The sequence below is a fragment of the Lipotes vexillifer genome, unplaced genomic scaffold (assembly GCF_000442215.2).
Source record: "Lipotes vexillifer unplaced genomic scaffold, Lipotes_vexillifer_v1.1 scaffold390, whole genome shotgun sequence".
Classification (NCBI taxonomy): domain Eukaryota; kingdom Metazoa; phylum Chordata; class Mammalia; order Artiodactyla; family Lipotidae; genus Lipotes; species Lipotes vexillifer.
The window spans coordinates 2,850,784-2,872,544 of record NW_006784503.1 but is presented as its reverse complement, the minus strand read 5'-3'; the positions used below and the strand labels follow the sequence as shown (position 1 = coordinate 2,872,544).

The window sequence follows — 21,761 nt, the reverse complement described above, 5'->3', positions numbered from 1 at the left end:
AAAAACGTGGACTGAAATGGAAAGCACCGGTTCTTAGAGTTAGGACCCAGGCCTGCAGGCTTGCTGGGAGCAGTGGGAAGGACATAGGATTTGGATCAGAGGCCTGAGTTCCACTCATAGCTCTGCCATTTATCAGTTGCGGGACACCTGACAATTCAAGCAACATCTGTGGGCATCGCTACACTTGTTCATAAAAGAGGTCTGCTCCCGGCTCTAGGATTCTGTTTTCCCCGGCTGGAAAGCATGGCATTCCCAGATAAAGTCCAAAATTGGAGACCCCACGTCAATGTCTGACCGGGCCGCTCCTTCCCTGGAATTGCCATTTAACCTTCCTGTACACACAGGATTTCCTCATCCCTCGGTTTCAGGTGTCCTCCCTCGGGAAGATATTGCAAGGACTGACTAATGCACTTGAGTGGCCCCAGCGTGATGAGGCAGAATGCAGGTGCAGGGAGTTCCAATCTGCCAATCCCAAATCCACAGTAGGACTGCAGTGTGATCCTGCTGTGACCTTAAAAGTCACCTTTCTGTCCTGCATCTGGGGCCTCCCATCCCAGCACAGGGCACCTTACACCTCTTTCCAAAGATCTGAAAGCATTCCTGGTAATAGGTTGCCCATCTGGCCAGTTTCATACAGTAAAAGGGGGACCCCGTTCTCAGGGTAGCAACCCAAACCTCCTCAACACCCCCTGCCCCCTAAAGAATAATTCTGAGATTTTAATCTTTCCCAGAAATCACTGAAAATACCATCCACGGAGAAGGATGCACTGCAGTTTCCTCCTGGACTCCAGAGAAAATGAATTCTTAGAGGTTTGTTTTTTGTTTTTGTTTTTAAAACACTCACATGTTAATTTCTGGGGTTCCCCTCTCTTCCAAACAGCACGGATCATAAACTCACACCGTGGTGCTAGATAGTAAGTCGAGGCGATTAGGAAGGAGGTAAGGTGAGGTGGGCGTATCCTGCAGTGGAGAGTTTCCTTGGCAACCAAGGGCAAGCTCACGCCCACGTCAACAGGAAGATTATTCCTCTGCCCAGGTGTGTGTTCCAAAACCTATGTGAACCTGTTGCGTCACTTTCCACAGGTCAGTTCTGTCTCTCGGTGGTTCCCCTTGAGACCCTGTTCCCAGTCACTGTCCGGGGACGGGGTGGAGGTGGAGAGACTCGAGGCGGCGGTGTCCGGGGGCCGAGTGCTTCGCCTCCCCCGCTTCTCTCCGTCGTCCGCTCTGCTCCGTCGTGGGGTTGGGGACCCCGTCCGATGCTCCCCAGAATCCCGCTGGGACCCAGCCCAGCCGCTCGGGGCTCGGGGATCTTGGCCAAGTCGCGAAGGGCTGGATCCGCCTGCCTCTCGCGTGGCCCGGCGGCCGCCCCCTGCCCGGCGGCGGCTGGAGGCGGGCGGCCCAGTATGCAAATGCCCAGCGGGGCGGCCGCCTCCGGCTCGGATAAAAGCTCGGGGCGGGGCGTCGCGCAGAAGCCGCTGCCTCCCGGGAGCCGGCCGTGCGCTCCGGCCCGGCGCCAGACCGCCCCCAGCCCGCGAGGCCCGCGGGCTCCCGGTAAGGACGCGCGGCGGGTCTGGGGCCCGAGGCGGCGTGGGGAGAGGTCGCGCGTCGCACCCGGGGACCCAGCTCGAGCCGCCCGCGTCGCTTTGGTCCCCGCTTCGCCTCGGCCCAGGGGCGCCGTCCAGGGCCGAGCCTTCTCCGTGGGAACCGGGGAACCGGCGTCTCTGCCGCGCCCTCCCAGGGGCCGGGCAGGTGGCATCTCCCCAGGCTCTGCGCAGGGCCAGTTTGTCCCCAGCCCATCAGCGGTCAAGTGCGAAAAGAGCTGCGTTCGGCGTGCGCAGTGTTGGGAGGGGCTCAGATTGTCTTGGAGTGGGTGAGACGGGGGCCAACAAGAAGAGCTCTCGCACGGTGGGTCTCTGGCTTTTATCCTGTTTTTTTCGTAGCCACCCGGAGACGTTTTGGGAGGCGATGGAAGGGAGAAACAGGCCGAGGGGAGAATGGTGTGGGTGTGTACACGTTTGAATGAGCAGAACTAATCGACTTTAGACGCTGGACAGAAACTCCCAGCCGGACCCAGCGCGTTACCCACCTCTGCAGAATAGACACCTAGTCCTGTGGAAAAACGACTCTAATAGCCCCCTTACCTTCCCTCTCCCCTCCTTATTTTATAAAGAAAGGGGTTTTCTGAAGTCGTTGTGAAGCTAGCTCCAATCTCAAGGTTGGTCAGTTAAGATCTGGGTTTGCCCAGCCTGCCCATTGTGGAAGTGCCTCCTTGTCTGGTTCCTGCCTCACCACGCCTTTAACCCCCCAATCCTACATCCCTGGAGATGCAGCGTGGAAGGGAGAGAAGTAGTCCAGAAGGTGCCCAAGCCCAGCTTGCTGGCCCCCGTTTTAGGATGCCAGGAATGGGTTTTTCGCCGAAGTAGGAGGACCAGGAATCACACTCCCCCTCCTGCTCTTCTCCAAACCAGTCAGAACCACCCTGGGAAGGAGTGTCTTCGGGAGTCTTTGCAAAGACCTGAGGGCTTTCCAAGTGGAGATAAGCTTTGGGCAGATGGCTGTCCTTGGAACTGTAGAATCTGAACTGGAAGGTCAAAGGGGGGAAGGAACAGGAAATGGGAAGAGGCGAGAGGATTAATTCCGAGGGAAGGGAGTGAGTGGTGAACAGGTAGTTGACACTTCTCTCCTGTTTGTGTTCGTGTATGTTGCTGTGGTTCTGCTCAGTAACTGGATAAAAGAAGACTGGAAACATGTCCGAGTTTTGGTTAATTTCTGCCCCTGGAGATAAGGAAAATTTACAAGCGCTGGAGAGGATGAATACAGTAACCTCCAAGTCAAACCTGTCTTATAACACCAAATTCACGATTCCTGATTTTAAGGTAAAATACCCCAGGAGGAGGAAGGAGGTGATGGGCTGGTGTGGTGTGGGTGTCTTCTGGAAAGCCAAGGAGAAAACAACAGGACCACGGCGCCAATGCTGAGGATCAGCCTGGCTGTGAAGCTGTACGGGGGGACTGGTCTGGATGGGACTTCACGAATAGCCCCAAATTAACTGTGATGCTTGTGGACTTAGAGCCACAGGACAGAATGAGAAGGAGACAAGGGTGCGGCTAGCAGTGCCTTCAAAAAGTGGAAAGAGTGTCTTAAACACACTTGGGTCCTCATTGAGTTCTCAGATTCTTCCTGTTTTATCTTCAGCATCTAAGAAGACCAACAATATACTTTAAATGTGCAGGCTTGGAGAGGGTCAACCTTTTTTTTTTAAATTTTTGGCTGCAGCGAGCGGGGGCTACTCTTCATTGCGGTACGTGGGCTTCTCATTGCGGTGGCTTCTCGTTGCGGAGCACGGGCTGTAGGTGCGTGGGCTTCAGTAGTTGCGGCGTGTGGGCTCAGTAGTTGTGGCTTGAGGGCTTAGTTGCTCTGCGGCATGTGGGATCTTCGCAGACCAGGGCTCGAACCCGTGTCTCCTGCACTGGCAGGCAGATGCTTAACCACTGTGCCACCCCAGGAGAGGTTTATCCTTTTTTAAAAAATTAATTAATTTTTGGCTGCGTTGGATCTTCGTTGCTGCACACGGGCTTTCTTTAGTTGCAGTGAGTGGGGGCTACTCTTCATTGCAGTGCTCGGGCTTCTCATTGCAGTGGCTTCTCTTGTTGCGGAGCACGGGCTCTAGGCACACGGGCTTCAGTAGTTGTGGCACACAGGCTCTAGAGCGCAGGCTCAGCAGTTGTGGTACATGGGCTTAGTTGCTCCGTGGCATGTGGGATCTTCCCGGACCACGGCTAGAAGCAGTGTCCCCTGCATTGGCAGGTGGATTCTTAACCACTGCGCCACCCGGGAAGCCCAAGAGGTTCATCCTTGATTGTGTTCTTGAACTGGGAGCAGGGCAGGCAATCCAGCATCCCTCTGGTTCTGGTGGAGAGAGAAGGAAGGAGGTTTAGTGCCAACTGGGCAGATGGCAGAAAGAGATTTTATTTTATTTATTTACTTTTAAAATATTTATGTGGCTGCACCGGATCTTAGTTGCAGCACGTGGGATCTTTAGTTGCAGCATGCGAACTCATAGTTGTGACATGCAGACTCTTAGCTGTGGCATGTGGGATCTAGTTCCCTGACCAGGGATCGAACCCAGGCCCACTGCATTGGGAATGCGGAGTCTTAGCCACCGGAGCACCAGGGAAGTCCCAGAAAGAGATTTTAAAATGAAACAAACATGGAAGAGGAGCGAGATATGTGCAGTCTTCTTATTTCAAAAAGAGTGGACTTTTTGCCATGCCTCCTCCTAGGGGAAGAAGCCTAAGGCAGTCTTTCTGCCCTACAACTATGTCAGGGATTCCGGAGGGATGGTGCTAAACGCCCAGAGGTGGCTCTTCTAGTAAACTGCCGCGTAATCCTTTTTCAAACCTCAGTTTGCCCCCTGGCTTTTCTGCATAGTTGTTAATGATGCTACTACATTTGCTAGTGTTTATGGAGCGGTATGGGGGCCAGGCTCTTTAAGAGCATCTTCCCGAATCTTCACAACTCCCACTTTATAGATCAGGATGGGCTGAGAAAGGAGACCGGGGTTGTGGAGCTGGTAAGTGGCAACACTGGGTTCTGAACCCACATCTTGGTGATTTTTCAAGCCTGCCATTGTTTGTCCAGGGTCAGATACTGTGAAGGCTGGTAAATTAAGCATCCACTCATTGCTTACTACGTGTGAAGCGCTGTGCCAGACCCAAGGGTACAAAGATTAAAAAAAAGACATGACTTCTGCCAAAAGTTGCTTAAAATTAAGTTGTCTGAAAAGAAACAACACTTACTAGGAGTATCCAGACTTCATAGTTCCCTGATTACTCTTCAACATCTGATGGGTGGTTCATAATGTGGTAACAAATTTTTTCCTTCTGATTCTGTGAGTAGACCTTTAAATACAATTTTGGACACAGTAATAATTTCCACAAGAAAACAGCTTGTCCTAAGTAATCTGTAAAGAAAAGGACTTTCATGAATGGGAGCGGGAGGAAAAGCTGCCCTTGCCCCAGAAAGATCATTGTTAATAACGGCACAGAGGACCAGAGATAGGGATTGGCTGGACTACCTTGGAGAAGAAAGGCTTTCAGAAATGATAACTTACTTGATTTGCTTTCTGTCTCATTGCTTCCTTGGCTGTGGTGATTAATCCCCTGAAGAGCAGACTGCCATTCTTAGACGAAAATAAGCTGAGGGTAGACCATGACACATAGTCACTCCTTTCTATGGCAGAAATGACAGTTTATCCTGTTGGCCAAAAAAATAATAATAGTAATAATAATAATCATCCCAAATCCACTGATTTCCCGTGAGAGCTCTCCTCAGTTTCCAGTTTCACCATTGACCAAGGACAACTGAGTCAAGATAGAAGAATTCCCTGCGCTATAGTTGAAACCCCGTGCCCCCCACCAGCTGCAAAGCCTGAGCATCTAACTTCTCTCCCATCTTTCTAGGTGGGGACCTTGGATTCCCTCGTTGGCCTCTCTGATGAGTTGGGGAAAGTCGATACCTTTGCTGAAAGGTAAAATATTTCTTATTTACTACATACAAGTGAGAATTTGACTTTGTTGTCAGAGGATACAGTGCTCTTGCTTTGGCTGAGGCCGTACTTGCCTAAACCCGGTCCTGGAAGCCACAGGAAGAGACAGGGCAGGTCTCCGTGAGGGTGCCAGGTCCATAGCTGCACGTGGGGTCCCTTGCGCAGTTTCGTTTGCTGAGGCAGAGTTTTTTTTAGGGGGCTGCCTTCAAAATGAAGAGGGCTACGGCTTAAGGTACTAAAACACTTAGAAAAACAGTTGGTGCAGTTTTCCCCCCAAGGCTTTTTAAGTTTTTCGTTTGGTTTTGTTTTTGTAGGAACATATGCACGTAGTAAAAAATTCAAGTACAAAGGAAAGCAAGCTATCCAGTGAAAATTGTTTTCTTCTCACCTATTTTTCAGTTTCCTGTCCCCTCATTTTTCCTCTTTTAAGGCAACGTTATTATAATTTTTAGGAGAGCCTTCCAGAGACAGCCTGTACATGTACAAATAAATATGAACGTATTCTTAAAAATAATTTTATACAAATGATAGCATATATTCTGCACCTTGCTTTTTCCCCTTAATCACATTTCTTAGAGATAGTTTCATGTCAGTCCATAATTGCATTTAAAAAAGTTTTTAAATTTTATTTTTAATTTTTTAATCTTTTTTTAAAAAAATTTAATTTATTTGGCTGTGATGGATCTTCGTTGCTGCGTGCGGGCTTTCTCTCGTTGCGACGAGCGGGGGCTACTCTTTGTTGCGGTGCGTGGGCTTCTCATTGCAGTGGCTTCTCTTGTTGCAGAGCATGGGCTCTAGGCACGCGGGCTTCAGTAGTTGTGGCTCGCGGGCTGTAGAGTGCAGGCTCGGTAGTTGTAGCGCACGGACTTAGTTGCTCCGCGGCATATGGGATCTTCCTGGACCAGGGCTTGAACCCGTGTCCCCTGCATTGGCAGACAGATTCTTAACCACTGCGCCACAAGGGAAGCCCCTGCATTTTTTTTTAACTGGCTCCATTACCTTGAGTAAATGTAACCTAATTTATTTGAATTTTCTTATTGATGGACATTTAAGTTTTCTAGTCTTTTGCCATTACAAACGATGCTGTAATGACTGTCCTTTTTTGTACTTCTTTGTGCCCATGTAGGAGTGGGATAATTAAAAGTTGAAATGCTGCATCAAGGAGTATTTGCATGTAAACATCTACAGATATGTCCATATTACCCCTCCATTAAGTTGTTCCTATGTGTACTCCCACCAAAAGTGTATGAGGATATTTTAGTCTTCAAATCATTTATTTAAAAAAATTATTACAAATCTGGTATATAAACATTGGAAAATATTTATAGATCATAGAAAAGCATAAAAAAGAAAATACAAATCATACGATACAAATCACTTGTAAATATGCCATCTGGAGATAACTGGATATGCTGTATTTGTTTTATTTGCAGTATGTACGTCCAACTTTTTCTATACATAAGTATTACTTATGCATACATATGTTAATAAAGGTGACTTCATATTACACATATTTTTTAAAAATAAATTTATTTATTTACTTTTGGCCACGTTGGGGCTTTGTTTCTGCGCACGGGCTTTCTCTAGTTACGATGAAAAGGGGCTACTCTTAATTGTGCATGGGCTTGTCATTGCGGCGGAACACGGGCTCTAGGTGCGTGGACTTCAGTAGGTGTGGCGCAGGGGCTTAGTTGCTCCGCGGCATTTGGGATCTTCCCGGACCAGGGCTAGAACCCACGTCCCCTGCATTGGCAGGTGGATTCTCAAACACTGTGCCACCAGGGAAGTCCCCATATTACACATACTTTGTACCTTGCTTTTCCCTTCCTATCTTGTTCTTTCGATCTCACCGTTACCTAGTCCACTGTAATATTATACCATATGGATTTGCCATAATTTACCTTTTAGGTAGATTCAAAGTAATAATACTTCCTTGTCTTGGTGAAGATGAAACTGTTGTTTAACAAGTGTTTTCACTTGGTTTTAAGAAAAATGCAGGTGAGATAGGTGAGGAAAGAGTCTTCAGGGGCCAAGGCATACACCTACCAATCTGCATGACCAGGGGAGACCAGGGTTTGACTGCCTGACCCTAAATAGAGGGTTGCCTATTTTCAGGGCCTGTGGACATGTGCTTTTTACCTTCTCAGTGGAATGGTGATGTGCATGCTACTGCCTTCTCTGATGCATTTTTATGGAAATTGTATAATTAGGAGTTCTAGTGATCATACTTTGAGGTTTCTAATCTGCAGCTTGGTGCCATGGGCTAGAAATTAAGTTTTCTGCGTTCCAGTTGCTGTTCAGCCACCCATCGCCTAAGAATAAAAAGAATCCGTTGTTAGTAACGTTTTGCTCTATGTGGGATGTTGCACTAACCACACAAAGGCAAATCCTAATCACCAAGCAGTTTGTAGCTCACAGTCCTCGAGAAAGAAAACTAACCTTCACCTTTCTCATCTGTGAAATGGGACAGTAGTGATCATCTCTGTGCTTTCAGGGAACAATGAAGGGGAGGGAAATCACGTTGAATCAAGAATGAGCAAATCCCAGGAAGTGTTCTATGAAAAACTAACATCCAAGAAAAAGTGGCTTGATCCCTAAATATCAGCTCCTTCCTTAGACTCCTCTGCCCCATGGGGAGGTGGGTCTAACAGATACCGTGGAGGCCAGCCCACTGTCCTGGGCTGCCTTTCCTCGGCAGCCCTGACAAACCACAGGATGAGGCTATGCAGTGAGGTGCAGCAGTGTTGGCTTCAGGGGAGTGAATTGTTAAAAAAAAAAAAGTGTGAATTGTTCTCAGGCCTGCTGCAGAAATGACAGCTAGTCAGCATTTTTATTTTTCTAGACCTTTCTAGACCTTTCTTTGCTACCAATTTTCTTCCCTGGTGCAAGTCCTTAACCTCTTTCTTATTCACCAAAGCCCCCTCTACCTCTAATAAAATTCTGTGATCTTGGATTATTATCACTTCCACTTTCCTTTTTTGTTTGTTTCTTTGTTTTTTTCACTAAGCTTTTGTGTTTTGTCCCGTACCTATCGGTTGCACAAGTTACTTGTGTTTAAGAAAATGCGTGAGTAAGCCAAATTAAGGATGTAATTGTGAAACAGATAACACCCGAGTTAATTAAAGACTTTTTTGTTTTTTTTTAAACAGGGTGAGGTATGGAAGAATGAAAATCACTGCGCATTGTTTTATTTTTTCCTTGTGGGTGTATATTCCCAAGAGCCTTCCTCTCAGGGGGAGAAGAAAAGAGGTGTGGTCTGGACACCCTGAAATTCTTATTTCTAGCATCTATCTAGCCTAGGGGTCAGATAACTTTTGTTTGGGGGTTAATGCTGGAGCTTGGGGTAAAATAATGGGATACACTAATAAAATACAGAGATCAGCTTCAGTTAAAACTACGCAGGTGTTATTGGATAAATAAATGCTAGCTGGGTATGTAACCCGGGCAGCATAAACCTGTCAGCACTGCTACTGGCTAGGAGAACAGAGAAGGATCAGGAGTTTTCAAGGTGTATTGTTTCCACATCCTTTTATTATTTATTTACTCGGTGCACTAGAGTGTTTTTCCACGTAGCTGGAAGGCAGCTTTTGCTTACTGGAGCCTTCCTTTTGTTTTTGATTTATTCCCCCATGCTGTCTTTGGTAATTTACTCTGTATTTGCACTGTAATTAATGAACTTTTGAGAAACCAAATGATTTTACCTTTAAAAGAGCCCTCCCTTCCTTTTTTTTTTTCTCTTCTGCGTTTGAGTCCTTCCCAGTATCTTCGCCTGTTTTGCAGTGCTGGTTAAAATATTACATTTCACTGGCGCTTCGGCTGTCAGAGGCACCTCATGAGTTTCTCTGGTACTTTGGTGACCGTCAGCTGCCCCTGAGTACATTACCTGGCTTGCGGAATAGCTGGTGGCTTTTCTTTACCCACGTGGCTCCGTGAAGTTGACTGAGGGTTGGCTGATCAAAGATTCCATATCCGAGTGTGGCTGTCTGCTTAGTGATGCAAGTCTCAGGAAGTCGGTTCTTCTAAGGGCATTCTAAAGAGAAGCAAAAATATAATTAAAAAAAAAAAATGACCCAAGCTTCTCTTCTCTGTCACTGCAAGAACATCAGGATGAGATTACCTGCATTGACGCAGTTCAGATTCACTGGAGAAATGTCAGTCAAATGCCTGTTTATGCTGTGTGCTGTGAGTCCTCAGGGCAGCTTGGCAGTCCCGCCGTGTGTGCGCTCTCTGGAATGACTAACTTTCCCTATACCCCACTCGCCCCTGTTACCGCCTGCTAATCCTGTCCAGCTTCCCCAGACTCTCCTTTCACCCACACCCCCTGCCTGCAGACTTGCTGACTGACCCTCTCCTAGGACAACTGAGTGCGCTCGATTCTTCATAACACCCTCCATGGTGGCCTTGTACGTTTTCTTGTGGGATCGTTTGATGACTGTCTGTCTTCCCAGCTAGACTGTAAGCTCCAGAAGACCAGCTGAATGAATGAACGGAAGAAAGAATCCTGGAATATTAGAGCTGAACGGGTCCTTAGAGATCTAATCGAACTCCTTCATGTTCTAGATGAGGAAACATGCCCAGAGAGAAGTTCCTAGAAAGAGCTGGCTGGGCTGGGGGCAGTGGAGGGGGAATAGACCCTTGAACCAGATTCACTAATTCACCCATGCATCCATCTGTGCCTACCCTTCCTCTCAGTGGCTCCCACCAGCGCCAACAGGACGCTTAATAGTATTTTTTAATACAGACCTTGAAAGGTGTCTTACTTGTGTTTTATTCATTGCTCAGATAATTATTGTTGACACTTTAAAAAAGTAATATATTTACACATTAAAAAAAAATCAAATGGTATAAAAAGGTACAAAAAGAAAATTGAAAGTTCCACTTTCACCCCAGTCGCTCTCCCCATAGGTAGCCATTATTAGGGTTTTGTGTGGTTTCTTCTCTGGTGAAAAAAGACAAAATGAAACACACACACACACACACACACACACACACATTCATGATCCAACCCAATATTTACAATTTTATTTCAAGATATCTACTTAGCACAAACAGATTTGCAAAGATGCTATTCATGATTCATTTCGGATTGCACTAAAATTAGTGGAGATTAACATTCTTAAAACTTTGAGTGTTTCCTGAGCACAGTTCATCTTTCAATTGACTTAGTTCTTTTTCTTTGTTCCTCTGGTAAAGCTTTAATGGTCTATTCAGAAGGTCCTGCAAAATATCTTATTTTTTCCCGAGTGTTACAGGTTTTATTTTGTTGCTATTGTAAATGAGATCTTTTCTTTAAATGCTTATTTTTTGTAAATAGGGATTTTTCACATTAACTTAATGACGTGACAACTTATGGAATTTCCTTGTTGTTTCTAATGATTTTTCAGCTTATGTTCTAAGGTTTTCAGGCATGTGATCATATTGTCTGTAAATGACACTTTTCCCTGCTTTTCTCTCATTTTGTTTTCTTGCTTAATTGCAGAGGGTCGTAGCCCAGAAAAATGTTTAATTTGTCAGTGATGGTAGTGGACATCGTATTCTCGTTCCTGCCTTTAATTTGGATAATTTTAGTGGCTCACCATTAAATATCATTGAGCTCTTGTTTTTAAATATACTATTATCTTGCTAAGAAAGTATCTGTTTCTGTTTTACTAAGAGTTTATCTGGAAAAAATATTGTAATTTTTTTCAAATTCCTTTTGTGGCATATAATGAATTGGTCCTATGTTGTTTCTTTCTTTTTCCTTGACCTTAATATGGTATATTTATTAATAGATATCATAATTATTGAATCATCCTTGCATTCCAAGGAGAAACCCTACTTGGGATGTTGAACTCTGTTTGCTAATGTTGTAAGATTTTGCATCAGTAATCATGAATGACAATAATACTAACATCATAATGTTATCATAACATAGTGATAGTTAACATTCATTTATTGAATGCCTACTCTGTGACAGCCCAGAGATTTCAATAACTGGTGAAGCTAAAGTTAGAGGCCAGGGAGTCTGGCTGCAGAGTCCTCACGCTTTTTTTTTCTTTGTGAATCTCATTCCTTTATTCTAGCTCAAGCTTTGTCTCCTGAAATGTAACCCTTTGGTTTTTTTTTTTAACATCTTTATTGGGTATCATTGCTTTACAATGGCGTGTTAGTTTCTGCCAGAGTCCTCATTCTTAACCACAGTATTAAAATTGGTCTGTTGTGTGACAGCACACAATTAAAAAGCCATATTAGCGTAAGAAAAGTGGTGGCTTTGTGAGAAGAATTCCGGAAGCTTTCCTTCTTTCTCCATTCTCTCTACACTGTTCAAAATGACATCAACTGACCACATGGGACTTCTAAGCACTTGAGATGTGGCTAGTTTGAATGGAGATGTGTGAAGTTTAAATAAAATAGCCATCAGATTTGGAAGAACCTGTACGTACAAAAAAAAAAGGATGTAAAATATCTCAATATATTTTTATGTTGGTTACCTGTTAAAATAATAATATTTGGGATATTGGGTTACTTACATAAAATATATTATTAAAATTAATTTAGTTTTACTTTTTTAAAATGAGGCTACTAGAAATTTTTATATTATATGTCTGGTTCAATTCTATTTCTGTTGCACAGCACTGGGCTAGAGCTGTAGACAGTGCCTCTCAAACACACACATGAGTCCCCTGGGGGTCTTGACAAAATGCAGAGTCTGACTCAGTGTGTCTGGGCTGAGCCTGGGATTCTGCATTTTCCCAGGCTCCCAGTGATACTGGGGCTGCGGCAGACCGCCCTTGGCATGGCATGGTCAAACAGGGGCTCTCGAGGTGTGTGAGTCAAGTCACCTGGAAGATTTGGTAAAACAGGTTTCTGGGCCCCCTCCAGAATTTCTGAAGCAGTAGGTCTGACGTGGGGCTTGAGAATCTACATTTCTGCAAGCTCTCAGGTGATGCTAATACCGCTGCTTGTCCTGGCACCGTGATTGAGAACAGCTGCTTTATTTTATTTTAGTTTTTGCTTTTTAACATCTTAGTTGGAGTATAATTGCTTTACAGTGGTGTGTTAGTTTCTGCTGTATAACAAAGTGAATCAGTCATATGTATACATAAATCCCCATATCCCCTCCCTCTTGTGTCTCCCTCCCACCCTCCCTATCCCACCCCTCTAGGTGGTCACAAAGCACCGAGCTGAGAACAGCTGCTTTATTTTATTTTAGTTTTTGCTTTTTAACATCTTAGTTGGAGTATAATTGCTTTACAGTGGTGTGTTAGTTTCTGCCGTATAACAAAGTGAATCAGCCATATGTATACATAAATCCCCATATCCCCCCCCTCTTGTGTCTCCCTCCCACCCTCCCTATCCCACCCCTCTAGGTGGTCACAAAGCACCGAGCTGAGAACAGCTGCTTTAAATGGTACTGGGATGATCCGTTTCTGGAAAGTTTAAAATATGTCATTGTGACATATTGGGGCGTGCTGCTGAATTTCCAGTGTTCTCTCAGTTTTCTCTTTGGGAGAAGAGGTGTATGGATTTTGGTAAATTTCATTTTCCTAGAAAATAATCTATTACCATCAACTTTTCCAAGTTATTTGCATTGAGTTCGATATTGTTGTGAGTTTTATAATTGTCTCTGCTAAATTCTCATTTTGTGTGTGTGTGTGTGTGTGTGTGTGTGTGTGTGTGTGTGTGTTTTCTTTGATTAGGCTACCCAGCAGTTTTACCTGTATCACTCTTTAAGTGTGATAAGCAGCCTTTTTTCTCAATTTTTAAAAATCAATTTTACACTTTTCTGATTTCTAATTTTCACATTTCTGCATTTATCTTAGTTTCCTTCCTCTTGCTTTGCTTGGGTTTATTTTCCTGCTCTTTTCTGTGAAACATAACTGAGTTACATGCTGCGTTCATTTATGTTCTTTTTTGTTTCATCCTGTAATGTTTAAGGTGATGGATTTTTCTCGGCATATTATGTAACTTTTGGAATTTTCATTATCATTTTTTTTCTAGATGTTCTGCAAGTTTTTAAATGCTTTTTAAAATTTCTGGACTGTTGAGTTTTTTTGTTGCTGTTTTCGTTTTTCACTTCTAATTCTCTTGCTTTGTTGTTAGAGAATAAAATAAGTGCTATTTCTACCTTTGGGAATTTGAAGTTTTCTTTGCTGCTTTTTCTAAGTGTTGCATGGGTGCCTGAGATGGGTGTGGTCTCTTGTTTTCATTGCACAGAGTTTATGTATGTCTGTTGGACCCACAGTATCAATGATTTTCATATCTGCTGGGTCCATGTTTCTAATCTTGATGCACTTTGCTGCTCTTACTGCTGGATCATAAAGGTCTGTGACGGTTATGGCTCCACTGAGGGTTGCCCCTTGACGTTCTCTAGAGTCTTTGTTATATTGTTCCCTGTCTTGAGTCCACACCACCTGCCGGTTGTCACGTCCCTGTTTTGCTAGGGGCCATTCTTTGATTGCCTGTTGTATGCCAGGCACTGTATTAGGCGCCTTCCGTTTCTCTATTTCCTCATGAGACCTTCACCACAGTCCCGGGAACTGGGTGAATATCCCCACGTTCTAGATGAGAACATTGATGTTCTCAGAGTTAAGTCACTGGGCAGGATCATAGCTGATGTGTGTCAGGCCTTCACTGGTCCCCCTGCTTCTCTCCCTTCCTGGCAGATGGCGGTTAACTTCTTTCCTGCCCGTCCTGCCCTTCATCCCGTCCTTCAAAGCCTGCTGGGATAGTCTCTGCTTTGACAGCCCCCAACCAGCTCCCGCAGTTCTCACCAAAGCAAAGGTCCCACCTGCAGGGAAGGAGCTGGTGTTGATTTCTGTGCAGGAGGACACGGGCCAGCGCCAGCCTCAGGCAACATTGTGAAACTCACAGAGTGATTCTTTGGAGGTTAAATTTAGTATCAGGCCCCTCCTTTTCATTTATTTATTTTCTAAATTTTTTGGCTGCCTGAGGTCTTGTGGTGGCCGTCGGGCTTCTCTCTAGCTGTGGTGTGCGGGTTTTCTCTTCTCTAGTCGAGGCGCATGAGCTCAGTAGTTGTGGCGCGCAGGCTTAGTTGCCCTGCGGCACGTGGGATCTCAGCTCCCCGACCAGGGATCAAACCCGCGTCCCCTGAATTGGAAGGCGGATTCTCTACCACTGGACTGCCAGGGAAGTCCCCCCTTCCATTTTAGACCTGGATCAGCTCCTGGGAGCCACGGCTCCGCTGTTCTCCAGACCTCAGCCCAGTCCTGTCCACACAGCACTCTTCACGCCTTACATAGATGGCAGCCACTTAGACTTATTTTCAGAGGCTTAAGGGGCAGCCTTAAATAGTTCTTTTTTGGCATTGGCTTTATGTCCGAAGTTAATATCATTCTCAACGGACAGCTTATATGTTTCCATTCTCCTCTTACGTGGTCTTTCCCACCTCAGTCAAAGGCTCCCGGGGCCCAGGCACCGAGCAAATGGTCTGGGCCCCTCCTTCCTGACCCTCCACTTGAGACCCCAGTGAGGACCGAGCCCGGCGGCCTCCGCCTGCCAAACCTGTCCTGTTTCCGTCCACTCCCCTGCCTTCAACCAAACCACCTTCTTCTCGTTCTGTATTTTTGCACCAAACTCCTGACCCAGGCCCCCCACCTGCCACCTGACCTTCGAAGGGTGGGGCCCCTGTCGTCATCCCAACTCAGTTGGAATGTCACCCCTTCCAGAGGCCTTCTGTGGGCTACCAGCCAGCCGAGCCCCTCTAGGTCACCCTATTTTAATTCTCTGCCTTCCACACACCACTGTGTAACACTCTCCTTGTTTGTCTTTGTGTGTCTCGTGTAGAATATATGCCCCGAGGAAACAGGGACGGTATTTCTGTGCGCATCTCCTAGAGCAGTGCCTGGCTCAGAGTGTGTGCTGAATTAATATTTACTGGGTACACGTCCATCTCACAGTAGTGGGCCTCCTCTTCTAGCACCTGTACCATCTCCTGGGGAACTTAAAAAATTTACAGGTCCTGGGGCACCACCTCCAGGGATGCTGATTGGGTCCGGCTGGGGTAGGGCCTAGGAATCTGCATTTTAAACGGGACCTCTGGGTGATCCTGAGGCAGGTGGGCTTCCGACTTTGAGGACCAGTGTTAGTAATAGCACTTACACAGCTATTTAGCCCATTGGATCCTAACGTACTTCTAGGAAGTATGTCTTAAGGCCAGGGATTCTAAATTTATATTTAAAAACTTACAACAAAGTTTTTTGTATTTGTGTGTGTGTGTGTGTGTGTGTTTGTGGTTTTTTGTTTGTTTGTTTGTGAACAGGTAATGCATTCACATGCATCAAAGATAAAAACAATATAAAAGGCTCTACGTGAGAAGTTTCCCTTATGCTCTCCCCGTCCAACTCCCTCCTCAGCCCCCACTTAGGAAGCTGCTTGTATGAATTGCTTGGATACATTTCTGGTCCTTCTTTATGCAAACACAGGCAAATTCCAGGATAGATTTTTATTTCTCCCCTTTTCAAATACAAAGTAGTAATCCACATGTTTAGCATCTTGCTTCTTTTTCACTTAACAATATATCCTGGGAGATTTTTCCCGCCAGTACATAGAGAGCCTTCTCGGTTTTCAGCTACCTTGCATTCCACATGGGGGAGGTATCATAGTTTATTAACCAGCCCTAGAAGTGGACACTTGTCTTATTTACTTTTATGGGGAAGGGGCCCGTTACCAACAGTGCTACAGGGTGTAATCTTGCTCTAACATCATTCCCTTGCACATATAATTGTGCAGGTGTATCTGCAGGATGAACTCTCAGAAGCAAATTGCTGGATCCCCGGGTCATTTGCCTTTGTAATTTTTTTTTTTCTTTTTTTTTTGCGGCACGTGGGCCTCTCACTGCTGTGGCCTCTCCCGTCGCAGAGCACAGGCTCCGGACTTGCAGGCTCAGCGGCCGTGGCTCACTGGCCCAGCCGCTCCGTGGCATGTGGGATCCTCCCGGACCGGGGCACGAACTCGTGTCCCCTGCATTGGCAGGCGGACTCTCAACCACTGCGCCACCAGGGAAGCCCTGCCTTTGTAATTTTAATGGATGTTGTCAGATTTCTCTGACAATTTTGCATTTCCACTAGCAATGAAATTAAGGAGTCCCCATTTTCCTACAATCTTTCTAATCAAGTGTGCTGTCAAATTTGGGGGTTTTTATGAACCTGATAGGTAAGAAATGGTACCTCAGTGTAGTGTAGGCTTTTTTTTTTTAAACGGCTTTATTTAGACGTAAATGATGTACAACAAATGGCAAATTCTTAAAGTGTACATTTCGAATGATGAGTTTTGACATATATACATCAGTGAAACCGTCACCACAGTCAAGATAGAACACATCTGTTACCCCCAAAAGTTCCTTGTGTCACCTCCTCAACACTGTTCTGCTTTCTGTCACTATAAGAGTGTGTGCGTGCTTTAGAACTCTTTATATATATATATATATATATATATATATATAAATAAATTTATTTATTTATTTATTTTTGGCTGTGTTGGGTCTTCGTGGCTGCGTGTGGGCTTTCTCTAAGTTGTGTTGAGTGGGGGGCTTCTCTTCATTGCAGTGCACAGGCTTCTCATTGCGGTGGCTTCTCTTGTTGCGGAGCATGGGCTCTAGCCATGTGGGCTTCAGTAGTTGTGGCATGTGGGTTCAGTAGTTGTGGCTCGCGGGCTCTAGAGTGCTAGCCCAGTAGTTGTGGTGCACGGACTTAGTTGCTCCGCGGCATGTGTGATCTTCCCGGACCAGGGCTCGAACCCGTGTCCCCTGCGTTGGCAGGCAGATTCTTAACCACTGCACCACCAGGGCAGTCCTAGTACTTTTATATAAATGGAATGATATAGTATGTACTCCATTTTTTTGGTTTGGTTTTTCCATTCTGTATCATTATTTGAGATTTATTGATGTTGTAGTGTGTATATTAAGTCTTTTTTTTTTTTTTTTTTTTTTTTTTTTACTGCTGAGTAGTATTCCATTTTATGGGTAAGCCACAATTTATTCACCCATTGGAGGACCTTTAGATGGTTTCCAGTTTTGGACTATTTAAGTTCTTATGAATGTCCATGTACCGTTTTTGTATTGACATAGTTTTCATTTCTCTTGGGTAAGTACCTATTCCTTGCTGCAGCTAGGCTCCTGGTACCCAAAGTGTGATTGCATACCTCCCCTTTGACCCTCAAACCTTTGCATTGCTTCCTGACCCTGTGGGATGGTAGTGGCTTAGATGAGGGCCAGATTAGGACCTTCTAAAGCATGGTGTCCCAGGGCATGGCCCCCTTGCCATGGACTAAGCTTGATATTACAGCTGCATTGAGTACTACTATTTTGTAGATATAAGGGATACTGATTTTTTTTTAAAGAAATGCCCATTCTTTGCAAAGTTCACATTCTGGGAGATGAGGCAGCAGAGTAAAGCAAACGTCTGGATCCTGTCGGTGGCACGTGAGTGAAGCAGGGAAGGCTAGGGACCATGGTGGCTCTGAGGACCATTGGGCTGATTTCTTGCTTCACATCCTAAGACGCTTATCCACTAGCCAGGCAGGATTTGCTGAGCGTCTGTGTGTTTTCTAGGAGCTGCTATATGTTTGCTTGAGCCAATGATAGCTCAGTTAATAAATTTTCAGAGATCTGTTTGTCTGGTGGTGACCAGATGAGGAAACCAGCACTTTAGCAGTGTGATAATTTGTATGATGGAGGGAGGGTCCTGGTGTAAGCCCCCTGAGGGCAACTGTGGTCTCTTTGTTCACTGCTGTTTCCCATAACATCGCCTGATGCATAACGGATACAGTATGTTCTTGCTGAGTGCAGGAGGCAACAATTTTTTTCTTTTTAATGGTAGTTCTTTTTTTTTTTTATTGGGGTACAGCTGATTTGCAATGTTGTGTTAGTTTCAGGTGTGCAGCAGAGGAAGCAACGTGTTGTGGGTGGAGGTGTTCTCCAACGCTCTGTTGTACAATATTTGTTAGGGTTGACTTGCCTTGAGGAGGGGGCACTTGGGCTGTTATAAAGGGTGAGTAGCATCCAGGTAGCTTCAGAAGGCTGGGCTGGGAAGGGCAAGGGAGGGGAAGAGGGTGGAGAAAGAGGAGGCCGGACAGGGAGGGATGTTCCTTGTAAACTCTGCTAAGGAGTTGGAACGTCAATATTTGAACTTCTTTGGAAACCAATGCTAGAGTTAAAGCAATACGATGGCATGCTAAGATGTGTATTTTTAGAGATCCCTCTGGCTGCCATGGGAGGGAGGGGCAGGAGGAGGCCAGATTGGGAGAGGCAAGGAAAGCACAGAGGAGGCTGTTGAAGGAAACCTGGACGAAGTTGGCATGACCTGCCTAGGACAGCGACCCAGGGCAGGGCTTGGACAGATTTCTGGTAACTGTAAAATATAGTGGTGATGGGAAAAATGGGGGTAGAGCCAAGGAACTTTGGAGGAGGTGGCGACATCCAGCATAAATGACCAAACCAGTCCTTGGCATTCTCCACTCTGGGTCTCCACCCTCGGAGCCAAGAAAAAGGCTGAGACATTTTTTTTTTTATAAAATTGAGATATAATTCAACACTGCAGCATTCCTCCCCTTAATGTATAAACTTCATTTGTCTCTAGTATATTTACAGAGTAGCCCAGCCATTGCCACTACCTAATTCCAGAACGTCGCCATCATCCCCAAAGAATGATTGGTACCCATTGCCGTCCCCTCCCAAGGAGCGTCAAGCTGTCCTAGAGGCCTAGTTTTTGTCCTGGTCAGCTCCCAAGGAGCTGTGTGACCTCAGGCAAGTCCCCACCTTGCCTTGGTCCCTGAAGGCCCTTCCAGCTGTGACCCCATACGATGATTCTGGGTGGGCAAATTATGTTATGGTCATACTTCCATGGCTCTAAAGTAATGTTAAAGATTTTTTAATGGCCGGGGTGGGGGGCTTGTTTCGTTTTATTTTTTAATGGTAATAAAACACAGATGATTCTACTATAATTAACACCCTAATTAGCATCTTAGCATAAATCCTTGTCTTCATGTTTGGTTACCTCCTAAAGTTGCACTTCCGAAAGTGAAATTACAGGTTCAAAGGATGTAGAAATATTTAAAGTTGCTTGTACGCGTTGCTAAATTGTTTTCCAACGAGGTTGCGAGAACATGCTGTTTCATCAGACCCTCATCGATTCAGTGCCTTTAAAAAACGTTGTTCATGTCCCTGGCAAGATGAAAATGACGTATGATTGTGTGAATGTGGATTTCTTGGATCACCAGCATGAGAAAGCACACTTTCAGGTGTTCCTGAGTCACCTGTCATCCCATTTTGTGATCTGCCATTTCTGACCTTGACCCCTCCATCCCCTGGGAGGGCTGCGGGTGGTACCACTCTGGTGGCACCCTTCACCTGTGAGCCCTGGGGCCCCTGCCGTTGGGCGTGGTGACCGGGCTGCTTGGTGGGTTGACATTTGGCAAGCTCTCCAAAACGTAGACAAATCTGTGCTGATGCTTAGGGGACTAACTGCCCGGTTATTCCTAAAAGACCCCAGAGCATTTCAGTACCACTTCAGAACAAGTAGCCTTCCTCTTGTCCACGTTCCACTAGGGGGCAAATTTTCTCTGGGGGTAGGTTGGCTTTTTTTTTTTTGGGTGGCGGCATGTGGGATCTTAGTTCCCCAACCAGGGATGGAACCCGTGCCCCTTGCAGTGGATGCGCAGAGTCCTAACCACTGTAGCGCCAGGGAAGTCCCGGCAGGTTGGCTTTTTGGAGAGGACCAAGAATTTCTATGCTGTGTTGTGGGCAAGTTGCGCTGCACAAAGCCAACCTGGCCAGAACCAGTTCTGTTCTGAGTGGCAGGGGGCGGGGTGACTTAACTGAGTGGCATTCCTCTAAAGGTGGAAATATTTGTCTATTTCTGAAACGGAGTTTCTGAGAATCAAGGGCAGAATTCAAAGTAAGCTGTAAATGGAGCCAGAGTCCCCAGAGCAGGGACCTCCCAGAGACCTCACTGGATCTTGTTTTTCTAAAAAGAAAGTCACTGAATTGCTCTCCTCACATTTTCCTGATGACTTTGCTGCGGGACATGTCCCTTGACCGAGGAGGAAGCAGAGAGACAAAGGAGTGGGTGAGGTGCCCAGGGGCTCCTGAGTCACCAGCGGAGCCGTGGGGAGCAGGCTGCCTACCTGTTTGGAAGCTTCTGGACCTCACTGCTCAGGGCCGCCGTGTGGCTGCAGAGGGAGGCTGGGCCTGTGGTGGCACCTTTACCTTGACTCTGAGGCCAGTTAGCGCTGAGGGAGGGGCTTGGGGTTTGGGTCCCCCATAGCGGGGCACGTCAATCCCAGGTGCGCTGCCAGCAGCTGGTGTGGAGGATGGAGAATGGCTTTAGAGGCAGGGGTACAGGACTGGTACTAGTTGATGCTGCGGCCACCAGCAAAGGGCCAGGGGCCAGGGGCGGGGGGAGTTTCTTGGCCTCCCTGAATCTGTTTCCTCAGCTCCTGGGGGCTTCTCCTTTGTCCTGAGAATTCAGATGTATCTGTGCCAAGGGCCCTTCTGAGGACCGAGGGCAGCTCACTAGATGGAGCCACTGTTACCCTTACTTCAGACCCTATGGAAACTCCCTCTTCCCTGCCTGTCACCTGTTGGCCCTCTCCCCCAGGCTTGAGGTCCTTTCAGAAAACCAGACCCACCTTAGTCTGCTCTGCCTGAATTACCCAGAAAACCCAGGGGAGGGGGGATGCCCTCTTTCATGTCCTGTAGACTTGCACTCAGGACCTCGGAACCTGACAGCCGTGCTCTCTTTATGAGAGAACTGGGTATAGGAGACCCAGCCCTTCCCACAGAGCAGGGGGAGAGGCAGGTGGGTACAGTTCGCCCAGCTGAGGCGGAGCGCCCTGATGAAAGTGTGGCCCACAGGGATGCTTTGCTGTGCACAGTTTGGCGTGGAGACACCATTTAGGAAGCACCTCTTCTGTGCTTGAGCCCTGCGGTAGGGGGACTCAGGTGAGTGGGGATCAGCCCACTTCCACCTAGTGCGGGGCAGGCTTCCTGCCCCGGCTATTCCTTCCCCCCACAGACCTGGGCCTGGAAAAGCCCTGAGGCCCTGCACGCCAGATGGCCAGATGAGATTGCAGGAGGAGAGGCCGTAGACAGAGAGATCTCAGAAACTCCTGCCTAGCTGTGCTCTTAGCTCTTGAGCCCTCATATACCCCAAGGCGCAGCAGGGATTCTGGGCCCCGTTGGAGCCCAGGGTGCAGAAATCAGCAGTGCTCAAGG

At 46.4% G+C, this 21,761-nt stretch overlaps 1 protein-coding gene across 2 annotated transcripts in view; it reads left to right on the top strand.

Moving 5' to 3' along the window:
* Positions 1 to 2,721: 2,721 nt before the first annotated feature.
* ATP6V1C2 (ATPase H+ transporting V1 subunit C2) overlaps positions 2,722 to 21,761 on the top strand; it is a 54,815-nt gene continuing 35,775 nt past the window's right edge. For both annotated transcript variants that reach the window (XM_007456919.1, XM_007456918.1), the window contains exons 1-2: positions 2,722 to 2,876; positions 5,463 to 5,530. In XM_007456919.1, coding sequence (XP_007456981.1) covers positions 2,748 to 2,876; positions 5,463 to 5,530 — 197 coding nt within the window. In that variant the 5' untranslated portion in view covers positions 2,722 to 2,747. The remainder of the gene's footprint in view (positions 2,877 to 5,462; positions 5,531 to 21,761) is intronic.